Source organism: Bufo bufo, chromosome 3 (assembly GCF_905171765.1).
Source record: "Bufo bufo chromosome 3, aBufBuf1.1, whole genome shotgun sequence".
Lineage (NCBI taxonomy): Eukaryota > Metazoa > Chordata > Amphibia > Anura > Bufonidae > Bufo > Bufo bufo.
The window spans coordinates 165,185,698-165,198,381 of NC_053391.1; the positions used below are offsets into that span (position 1 = coordinate 165,185,698).

The window sequence follows — 12,684 nt, forward strand, 5'->3', positions numbered from 1 at the left end:
AAAGGCAAAAAAAATATAGACGGGCCAAAATAATTTTGTACAAAATGATTTGCCAAGCATCTCAAATTTATTAGCATACCATTTGCACCAGAATACTTTCTATTATTTTGGCATTATTGTATTTGATTTGGTTTGCAGAGTGCTGTTGCAATGTATATATTTTTTGCCTTTGTGCTTTCAGACCTGGCAACGCGCACCTGTGCAATGGATGTGCTGACTGACCCCCAATTTCTCTTTGTAATTCCAAAATGCTGTACTGCAAAACATAATTCTTGTCACTGTTAGGGCTCATGCACACGACCGTTGTTGTTTTGCGGTCCGTTTTTCACGCATCCGTTGTTCCATATCTGAGGGGTTTTTTTTTCTCTGATTTAAGCCCTCTTCCATTCCGTTATTCCACGAAACATATCCGTATGGTTTTCCGTATTTCCGGATTTGAAACGGAAATAGTAACCTTTTTATCAACAAACACATGAGCATAGCATTTCTACAGTATGGATCCGCAAAATACGGATGAAATATGGATTACATACGGATGTGTTCCGTATGCGTTCCGTATTTTTTGCGGACCCATTGACTCCAATGTGGCCTCGGACCGTGATTTGCGGACAATAATAGTGCATGCACTGCTTTTTTGCGGAATGGAAATACGGAAACGGAATGCACACGCAGTACCTTTTGTTGTTTTTGCGGACCCATTGAGGTGAATGGTTTAGCATATGGTCCGCAAAAAAAACAGAACGGAAATAGAAAGAAAATACGTTTTTGTGGATGAGCCCTTATACTGATAGTTCAATCAACCTATTTGATTCTGTCTCTGGTAGGGCCTGATAGTCTTTCACAAAAGCATAAAAGAAGGCCATTGTAAGGTCTCTGGAAGCCAAAGAAACCCTTGGTACAATTACACTTGGGTGGTGGTAATTAAAGTGACAGAGACAGCCCCTTCCTCTAAAACCAGTGCTATTTACATTTATAGATGAAGGGTTAAATTCCTTGGATCAGAGTTTTTACTGATCGTGGTCAATAGAGCAGGAGCTCAGGTATAGTATCCTCTGCTTGACTCAGTATGTTACACCTATGCACTCAAAGCACTGTGCAGGGCTTAACAAGCACTTTAAAAAGGAGCATTTGGGATTGTTAAGGGGTTAAATTATTCTCAAATTTTATAGTTAATCACAAGGTAACCAAACCTGTTGTAACCTACCCGATAATATCTTAGACTACTCAACAACCTCCTGCATGATCAACTTATAGGGAGTTGCCCCCTCCAATCAATTCACAATTCTGCAGCCAGATTATTCCATCTTTCAATTCTTTCTTCTACAGCCTGTTCTCTCTGACCCTTAATTAATTAACAATCACTGAATGAATAGATTTGAAAATGTATTCATATATCTATCTTAATATAATAATAAAAAAAATATGAAAAAATAAAGGGCATAGATATTGACCATTTATCCAATCTGCGTTTCTATGTTTCTAACAAATTTGTGACTCCTCACAAACAAGACAAGCTTACAATGTACCTTAACCTTCTCTCCACTAGGAACTTCTATCCCATTTTAACACAATTTCTACTCTCCCATCATCTCTCTTTTTAATACCTTGTAAATTGTGAGCTTTTATGGAAAGGTCCTGCTCTATCTTTGAATTCTCTAACTTTCTCGCATTTTTATGTGTATATGTTGTGTATTATTCTTCCTTTTTTTCTTCATGGGCCCTATTACAATTCAGTCGGGTCTGTTCTAATTATTAGATACATTTGAAAATGTATCTGGCATAGCTGTCATGGATCTGTTATAAGGAGAAGTCATGGTGCTAAATGTGAACCAAGACTTAACCTGTTTAAAACTTAACAATATTCTACATTAGTAGGAACATCAATATAAATTATTGATTTAACAGGTCAAAATTGGAAGAAAAATTGCTTTTAAGTAGACAGACAATAAAGAGAAGGGACCAAAAATTTATATCTAAAAAATCATATCTAAAAATATTGCTATACAGTACCCATTTTACCTACTACATTGTAGATTAATATTATCATATAAGCCAACACTTAAACATGCTAAAGCTTTACGCATTGTTCTTGCATTTCTACATTACTAGAAGCTATAATCAATAGGGATTGTACAATATAGGTTTATAGAAATTTTTCTACTCTCAAATCAATGGTGCATATTTATTAAGACCAGCATTTTAGATGCCAGTCTTAATATGCCCTATATCTGGTGGTGGATTGCCAAAGGTATATAGAGGCACCATCCTCTACATAACTTCAGTGCATCCATCACTGATTCTAAATGTTAGCTAGCTTCCTTGCTGTCTTACATTTAGATCATTTTCTACGCCTATGCCACGTCCCTTTCCCGCCCATGCCACGCCTACTTTTTTCGACCTGGCGTGAGTGGGGAAGAAGTCACATATTCTGGCGCACTATGGCGTGTGACAGAATTTTTGCCAGATATATGCCACTTTGTGGTGTAAATATCTAGTCATAAATTACCTCCAATGTTTTTTACGATGGTGTGATTTTTTTTTTCCCTATCATATACTCATCAGGTGAAATCAGAGGAATACAGATGCACAATATGATCTCATAGACTACTGTGGATGATACGTATATTATAGCTCTATATGACTCAGTGATTGTATGAATCCATATTATATACATGAACGCATAATTTAATAAATTACTTTGTAAAATTAATTTCTTTCAGAGAACATAACTTATAGGTTGAAGTCATTTAAGGAAGGTTCTCATTCATCCAGGACATGGTATATTACTAGTAATAAGTCAGATCAAGTCACCATTTATATGTTTTTTCTTGAAGTCATTTTGCTAGCTAAAGACATCCAGTCGGATGTCTAATGAAATATCTTCAAGAAAAAAATAAAAATAATCCAGTTGCTCTGACTTATCACTACTAATATAATGTATAGCATATTACAATTTAATATATGAAAATAAAAAGAAACAAAATAGAACAGTTTTCCAATAAAATGTTTAGAATTTATTTGAAAATCATTTGGTGGTCTGTCTTTTTAACTTTCCATAATGTGCATTACTTATGTGACAAGTACATAAATCATTAATTAAAAAAAAAAAAAAGAAAAGAAAAAAGAAAAATGTTGACCCACATTTTATATGACAAACATTAGGCATAGTGGCAAAGGCATTGCCTCAGTTAAGACAAATCTAAATCCATGTTGCCTCTATCATTGTCTTATTATTACAAAATAATATACACAGAGGCAACTAGTATGCTCTGGATTTCTTTTGCTTTTTGTTATCCACTGGAATAATATACTGTGAGATATTTGGATCGTAATGGAAACAACAATTTCAAGCATTCTCATATGCATTTATAATTAGATTCATTATCATTGAGCATTTACCAATTTATCAGAAATTCATAAAACAAGAGCAAAATATAAAATACTGATTCAAATAAAAAATAATGTACAGTAAAATTGCACATGCATATCTGTAACCTCAAAGGGGAGTTCTGTAACATATCCAAAATGTCATCTTCAAGTGAGCTTTCATTATTTCCTACAAATGAATTATATTATAAAATCACATACCTCTGCTTTGAGGACAAGTTATTAAGAAGAAAACTTTTTTTTCTTGTTCTGGAGGCAATAGAGATGGTTCTTGACTAATGTATATACACGTAGGCCACAACTAAAAGCACAATCTTTCTAAAAGTTCTTTTTTCAAACTTAAAACAACAATAAAAGATATTTTGTATAACTCACAGCTATTTACATTTGTACAAATATATTTTTTTTTTACTTTAAATACAGTTTGTGATGGCATTTACCTTTGTTGCCAGAACTATACATTTTTACTCTGCATAGCCAGTCCTCTGCTTTAAATAGAATTTCCACTGTAAATATCAGCTTCATTAAAAGCTCAATATACTAACATATCTGAACAAGGGCCCCTTGTTTCTTTATGGCACATAGAGAACTTAGAAAACAAAAACAAAGCAGTAACAACATTTGTCTGGTCCACAGCAGCTTCTTTCATCATATATGATAGAGAGGAAAAATCCATTTTCTTCTAGGAGATTGCTCAGAATATTAAGTTTGTCTAAATTCTTCTAGCAAGGATAAATTCATAAGCTTTATCATAATAGCATTTTACACAAATTCACACTTGACTGATCAGTATGAATATAGGACAATTCCTCAAGAAAGGAATGAGTAAGAAAATAATTCCTTCTTTTCTTATTCTTCACAAGTTTTCTGTTTGTTTTTGTTTTCTCCATGAGGATGAAAAACATTGCAAAGCTATACTCGGGTGGTAGAATGCCCATGGGGTAAATTAGTACTATTTTGGCCTCCACTAAAAGTATTAAAGGTATGCAGTGGTTGCATCCCTGTTAATGTGTTTGGAATCATGGTTATGGTATTAGGAGTCATGAGAGGAATATCGTCAGGAGATCTTCTAAGTGTGAGGGTATAGTCTGGCGGACAGGTCAGCCGGAGAGTGTCATGTGCTTGGAGAGCTTCGCATTCATGATCATGCTCCAGTTGCTTCATCTGCAAGGACATAATTTCTTCATTTTGAATGTGAGCTATATCATTTGTCGTATTCCTTTGAGGACTTGGCCGTCTGTGGGTTTCATGACGTCTTTTATCTTTTTTATAATACAAAGCTGCAAAAGCTAAAATATTCAGAAATAAAAGGGATGCTCCAACAGCAATTGTGACACTGAGTTCTGTTGAGTAATCTCTTTTGTCTTCTGCAATAATAGTAGTTTCACCCAGGACAGTCTTTTGTGTTTCTTTAGGGTTATTTGCTGGTGTCATTGCAGGACGTTTTGTAGTACCCCTTGGCTTTACAGGAGACCGCCTGGTAACATATGGAAATGACGTCATATCTGGTGGAGGTACTTTTGTCGTTGTAGAAACATATTGAAATATTTCATTCAGGTTGTGTAAATGTGGTACAAGCTCTAACCAAAAAGCTACTTTTGTTGCTCTGTAGTGGTCTCTTACTCTTGGCTTTAGACCAATATGGAGATAAAGTTGGTCTTTTGGGTCATATTTAGACCAAGCAACTTCCTCAAATCGATTTGGTTTAGTATGGATGAACTTTGTATCTTGAGGGACTGGCTTGTTAGGATCCCTATAAAGAAAAAAGTATGCAATTAGAAAATTAGAGACAATTTGATGTTATTGTTAGCATATACTTATTGGGTAATTTGATTATTTTTTAGATTCAGGAAAAAGGTATGTAAACATAAATAAAGTAGTAGTAGCAGCAGCAGTAGTGTTAGTATTGGTAGTAGTTATACAGTAATTGTAGCACAACTATATTTATTTCAAAAGGTTCTACATTATGGTAAATGATAGATTAAGCAGTCCCCCTATGTAATACCTCCTGTTGAGGTTTTTAAGTGTTTTATTCTGTGAAGTCACAGTTTGCTTTTTAACTATATATTGTGGAACATTATGTCCTCTACGTTCACTTTATCTGAATTCAAGGCACACTATTTTTGCTGAATGGTGGTAATTGCTCTTTTAACACCGTAAACATGTTTTTATCTTTTATCCACTATGCCTTCACCTAAAAACACGAATACTGGTAAAGTTAAAAGCTTTGGAACAATTTTTGCAGAAGAAATAACTACAACATTTTTATTTTTTCTTAGTTTAGACTAACATTAGTTAGCAACACTAGATAGATTGATGGATAGATAAATAGATAGGTAGATAGATATAATTAAATAAATCTAATTATTTTGCCATAATAAGGCACTTACAGTAAGTCAAATTTTTGGACATACAATTATGTATATATGTATAGTTATGTATATCCTTAGCCTTGGCAGAAATATCTAAAGGGCTAGGTATAATGACACAATGCGGTTCAACAAATATATGTCAAAATGTCATAAGGTTACTACCTCACACAGTAGCAGAATCCCAAAATACATTTCCCTTAGGTGGCTTTCTCCAGGGGGCACATACTTCGGGATGCTGTTTTCACCTTTTCTACAAGGCATTTCATAACACTATTGTTCTGCTAGATCTGCTCTGGTCAACCATAAATTCCATGGTGGGGGTTACATAGGGCTGAAGTAATAGATTTGTATGAGGAGCATCATAAAATGGTTTTTAACACTTTAATAACCTTGACATTTTTCACCTTAAGGACCTTGCCGTTTTTTGGAATTTGACATGTGTCACTTTAAGTGGTAATAACTACTAAATGCTTTTACTTATCCAAACCATACTGAGATTGTTTTCTCTCGATACATTGTACTTCATGATAATGGAAATTTTTTGTCAATATAATTCACCTTTATTTATTAAAAATTCCAAAATGCAATTTTTAAAATTTAAGGCTTTTAAGGCAGATAGTGATACATCATAAAATAGTTATTAATTTACATTTCCCATATGTCTACTTTCATGTTTGCATCATTTTTTAAATATAATTTTATTTTTTAGAATCTTATAAGGCTTCGAATTTTAGAAGCAAATTTTAAAATTTTTAAGAAAATTTCCAAAACCCACTTTGTGAGACTTACATAGTGGAAACCACCCATAAATGAACCCATTACAGAAACTAAACCCCTCAAGTTATTCAAAACTGATTTTACAAATTTTGTTAACTCTTTATGTGTTCCACAAGAATTAAAAGAAAAAGGAGAGGACATTTTTAAATTTTACTTTTTTGGCAGATTTTCAATTTTGGAATAGAAGTTATGAGACGCACAAGAGTGGGTGAGGCCACAGATGGAGGTGCTCACAGTAAAAAAGGATTCGCCCCTCCTTTACAAGTAAGACAATATAAAATGGTGTACTGGGCACTCACACTATAGGCAGAACCACAAATAAAATTGACACTGATGACTGAATTAAGATTTAGTAGTATTTATTAGTATATCTGGTCGCTTAATGAATCAATAAAATAGAATAAAATACAATACAATGGACTGGACTATCTAAAAGTCAATGGAATAACAATGGAATATAATAATACATTAGTAATACCTAAAACGAAATAGAATAGTGGTAATTAGCCAATAAATATAGAATTAAATAGCGAATGGTAAAACACGGCTATGAAAACATCTGATATAGTATAAAGTAGTTTATAGGACAGTCGGGTTCCTGGCCAAAGAAATGATATTTATAATGATGATGATGCTGGGCCAAAATCTATGGATAATCCAAATTCAATGGAACAGTGAAAGAGCAATGCTAGCGTTGCAGTGAGTGTAATATGCGGCGTCAGCCTGGAGAAAATTCAACACTTGGTGTGACAAGGGTTCAATTGGAGATAAGCTGGGGGTCTTGGATCAAACGCGTTTTGGGGCTTCACGTTGCCCCTTCCTCACTGAGGAAGGGGCAACGTGAAGCCCCGAAACGCGTTTGATCCAAGACCCCCAGCTTATCTCCAATTGAACCCTTGTCACACCAAGTGTTGAATTTTCTCCAGGCTGACGCTACATAACCGGAACATCTTCTAAGAGAACCTGGCACGCTGAGTCATTAGGAGCTTGAACCTCTCAAAAACCTGAGAACGAGCACATCCTTATTTTGTGACCGGAAACTTAATCCAGCGTGGAAGCAGGCATACACAGGCTTGAAGGACATCGGCTCTTGAATCATACGGAGCGGTGCCCGGAGCCGTACTAAACCGGTGGCGGAAGACAACCTGGGAACAGTTATTGGGTGACACAGAAAACCGGAGCTACAGCAGTGTATTTTACACTAATAATCATCGAACAGTGAGTATAAGCGGGACGCCGCATATTACACTCACTGCAACGCTAGCATTGCTCTTTCACTGTTCCATTGAATTTGGATTATCCATAGATTTTGGCCCAGCATCATCATCATTATAAATATCATTTCTTTGGCCAGGAACCCGACTGTCCTATAAACTACTTTATACTATATCAGATGTTTTCATAGCCGTGTTTTACCATTCGCTATTTAATTCTATATTTATTGGCTAATTACCACTATTCTATTTCGTTTTAGGTATTACTAATGTATTATTATATTCCATTGTTATTCCATTGACTTTTAGATAGTCCAGTCCATTGTATTGTATTTTATTCTATTTTATTGATTCATTAAGCGACCAGATATACTAATAAATACTACTAAATCTTAATTCAGTCATCAGTGTCGATTTTATTTGTGGTTCTGCCTATACTGAGATTTTCAATTTTAGTTCAATTTTTCCCGTAACACATCAAGGGTTAACAGCCAAAGAAAACGCAATATTAGAAACACCCTACATTTGGTTGCAAACTGCTGCATGAGCACACAGCAGGGAGCAGAAATAAAAGAGCTCCATATGGATTTTGGAGGACAGTTTTAGCTGGGATAATTCTAAGTTGCCATATGACATTTAAAGACCCGCTCATGCACTCCAAACTCCAAAAAAGTGACACTTTTTTGAAAATGATGGGTTAAAGTGACAATTTCATTGGTACTACTTTGGGGTACATATAATTTTTTAATTTCTCCATATTACACTTTTTGTGAGGCAAGGTAACCAAAAAATGGCTGTTCTTCTTTTTTTTATTTTTTTTTATATAGTGTTCACTTGAAAGGTTAGATTTTATGGGTTTCACCTGACAGGGTAAATCATATGATATTTTTTATAGAGCAGGTTGTTACGAATGCAGCAATACCTAATTTGTCTATTTTTTATATGTATGTTTGTTTTACACAATAAAAGCATTATTAGAAGAAAAACAATGTTTTTGTGTCTCCATTTTCTGAAAGCAATCATTTTTTATGTTTTGGACGATTGTCTTAGGTAATGTTTCATTTTTTATGGAAATGAGATGACAGTTAGATTGGTACCATTTTGGGGCACATATGACTTATAGATCGCTTGGTATTACACTGTTCGTGATGTAAGTTGATAAAAAAAATGGCTTTTTTGGCACGGCTTTTATTATTTATTTATTTTTTTACGTTGTTCACCAGACGGGATAGATCACATAATTTTTTTTATAGAGCAGGTTGTTACAGACATGGTGATACCTAATATGTCTGTCTTTTTAAAAAAAAATTATACAGTCAGGTCCATAAATATTGGGACATCGACACAATTCTAACATTTTTGGCTCTATACACCACCACAATGGATTTGAAATGAAACAAACAAGATGTGCTTTAACTGCAGACTGTCAGCTTTAACTTGAGGGTATTTACATCCAAATCAGGTGAACGGTGTATGAATTACAACAGTTTGCATGTGTGCCTCCCACTTGTTAAGGAACCAAAAGTAATGGGACAGAATAATAATCATAAATCAAACTTTTACTTTTTAAAATTTGGTTGCAAATCCTTTGCAGTCAATTACAGCCTGAAGTCTGGAATGCACAGACATCACCAGACGCTGGGTTTCATCCATGGTGATGCTCTGCCAGGCCTCTACTGCAACCGTCCTCAGTTCCTGCTTGTTATTGGGGCATTTTCCCTTCAGTTTTGTCTTCAGCAAATGAAATGCGTGCTCAATCGGATTCAGCTCAGGTGATTGACTTGGCCATTGCATAACATTCCACTTCTTTCCCTTAAAAAACTCTTTGGTTGCTTTTGCAGTATGCTTTGGGTCATTGTCCATCTGCACTGTGAAGCGCTGTCCAATGAGTTCTGAAGCATTTGGCTGAATATGAGCAGATAATATTGCCCGAAACAATTCAGAATTCATCCTGCTGCTTTTGTCAGCAGTCACATCATCAATAAATACAAGAGAACCAGTTCCATTGGCAGCCATACATGCCAACGCCATGACACTACCACCACCATGCTTCACTGATGAGGTGGTATGCTTAGGATCATGAGCAGCTCCTTTCCTTCTCCATACTCTTCTCTTCCCATCACTCTGGTACAAGTTTATCTTGGTCTCATCTGTCCATAGGATGTTGTTCCAGAACTGTGAAGGCTTTTTTAGATGTCGTTTGGCAAACTCTAATTTGGCCTTCCTGTTTCTGAGGCTCACCAATGGTTTCCATCTTGTGGTGAACCCTCTGTATTCACTCTGGTGAAGTCTTCTCTTGATTGTTGACTTTGACACACATACACCTACCTCCTGGAGAGTGTTCTTGATCTAGCCAACTGTTGTGAAGGGTGTTTTCTTCAGCAGGGAAAGAATTCTTCGGTCATCCACTACAGTTGTTTTCCGTGGTCTTCCGGGTCTTTTGGTGTTGCTGAGCTCACCGGTGCGTTCCTTCTTTTTAAGAATGTTCCAAACAGTTGTTTTGGCCAGGCCTAATGTTTTCGCTATCTCTCTGATGGGTTTGTTTTGTTTTTTCAGCCTAATGATGGCTTGTCTCACTGATAGTGACAGCTCTTTGGATCTCATCTTCAGAGTTGACAGCAACAGATTCCAAATGCAAATAGCACACTTGAAATGAACTCTGGACCTTTTATCTGCTCATTGTAATTGGGATAATGAGGGAATAACACACACCTGGCCATGGAAAAGCTGAGAAGCCAATTGTCCCATTACTTTTGGTCCCTTAACAAGTGGGAGGCACATATGCAAACTGTTGTAATTCCTAAACCGTTCACCTGATTTGGATGTACATACCCTCAAATTAAAGCTGACAGTCTGCAGTTAAAGCACATCTTGTTCGTTTTTATTTCAAATCCATTGTGGTGGTGTATAGAGCCAAAAATGTTAGAATTGTGTTGATGTCCCAATATTTATGGACCTGACTGTATATACCGTACAGACCAAAAGTTTGGACACACCTTCTTATTCAAAGAGTTTTCTTTATTTTCATGACTATGAAGGCATCAAAACTATGAATTAACACATGTGGAAATATATACATAACAAACAAGTGTGAAACAACTGAAAATATGTCATATTCTAGGTTCTTCAAAGTAGCCACCTTTTGCTTTGATTACTGCTTTGCACACTCTTGGCATTCTCTTGATGAGCTTCAAGAGGTAGTCCCCTGAAATGGTTTTCACTTCACAGGTTCAGTTGTTTCACACTTGTTTGTTATGTATATAATTCCACATGTGTTAATTCATAGTTTTGATGCCTTTAGTGTGAAGCTACAATTTTCATAGTCATGAAAACAAAGAAAACTCTTTGAATGAGAAGGTGTGTCCAAACTTTTGGTCTGTACTGTATATATATATATATATATATATATATATATATATATATATATTACAGATAGTTAGTGGGAGATCAGTGTAGGTTAAATTGTGATATAGTGTAGCTGAGTTCTAGTGCAGGGTGTTAGGTAGTGTGATAGGTTCTGCTGTCCATACATACATGATACTGACATAGGGATGTGATGTCACAAGTTCACAGCAATACTTAGTGCACCAATCAGTAATACGTAGCAAGACCTGTTAAAATGTGAATTTGCACATATTGTGCAAAAAAATGTGCATCATTAATTGCCAATTTGCGTAATTGCAAATATTTTGGAGCACTCTATCTGCATATAAAGCTATTGTGATGTTCTTCCGTGCCAACCATTTTTCTACAGTCTCAGGAAACTTCTAGCAGCTTGAAAAATGTAGCAACAGTGACCCACGCCTGTATTGCGCACGCAATACCCGCATATTACATTGCCAATTTTTGCGATCAAGAAAATAATCGTGAATATTCACCCAAATATTTACGAATTATCGCAAATTCGAATATTGCCCCTGCCGCTCATCACTAGTAATTGAAGGCAAAAAGATACCAGGTTTTTAACAGATATTATCTTATATGGTCCAATAAACTTAGGAACATGTTTACCAGACGATACTCTGAGATGCAAATTTTTTGTAGAAAGCCAGACAAGTTCTCAGAAGACAAAGTTTGGACCCAAAGAACCCATGTATGAGACAATAGACTCGGGTATCCCATGTAATCTAAAAATATTGTTGACAAACAAAGCAGCTGATTATTTGGCATCAGGAGGTTTCTTCAATGGAATCAGATGATACATCTTAGAAAACCTATCAGTGACGACCCAGACAATCGTCTTTCCCCAGAAGGGTGAAAGGTCCATAATGAAATCCATTGAGATATGATCCAAGGTCTCTGTGGAATGGACAAGAGGCAAAGTAAACCTGCAGGATGTCTTCTGGGTACCTTGACCCTAGCACACACTTCACATGTGAGACAAAGGCAACCAGATCTCGTGACCAAGTAGGCCACTAGTAAGCTCTGGAGACCAGATGTTTAGTCTCAGCAATGCCCAGATGACCTGCCAGTACAGAGCAATGAGATTCCTTCAAACCCTTAAGGATAGGATTTGGAGTAACAAACAATTTACCGGAGGGAAGGTTACTAGGAGACAGATTCTAACAACATTGTATTTTGGTGGCAAGATTAGGACTGATTGCAGCAATGACAACACCAGGGGGTAGAATATTACCTGGTTCATTATCGATGGAATTACAAGTACCAAAACTATGTGCTTTCACATTACCAGAAAACTAACAAATTAAACCAGGTAAAGAACAAGACCCATCATGTTTGATTAGATTCAAGCGTTTAGCAGTATCCAGATAAATTAGGTTTTTGTGATTTGTAAGCACAGACCATTCTTCACGTGATGTTCCTTCCAATGCTAAGCGGACATAGTATCCACTTGCATGGCTCTACTGGTGCCTTGGACAGAGAGGCTTGAGGGCCCAAGTAAAGAGAAGAAGGATGGACAAGATCTTTCCCGT

At 35.9% G+C, this 12,684-nt stretch overlaps 1 protein-coding gene across 2 annotated transcripts in view; it reads right to left on the minus strand.

Annotated features, from left to right (window-relative positions):
- Positions 1-3,132: 3,132 nt before the first annotated feature.
- Positions 3,133-12,684, minus strand: part of NLGN4X (neuroligin 4 X-linked) — a 378,225-nt gene continuing 368,673 nt past the window's right edge. For both annotated transcript variants that reach the window (XM_040421828.1, XM_040421827.1), the window contains one exon: positions 3,133-5,140. In XM_040421828.1, coding sequence (XP_040277762.1) covers positions 4,300-5,140 — 841 coding nt within the window. In that variant the 3' untranslated portion in view covers positions 3,133-4,299. The remainder of the gene's footprint in view (positions 5,141-12,684) is intronic.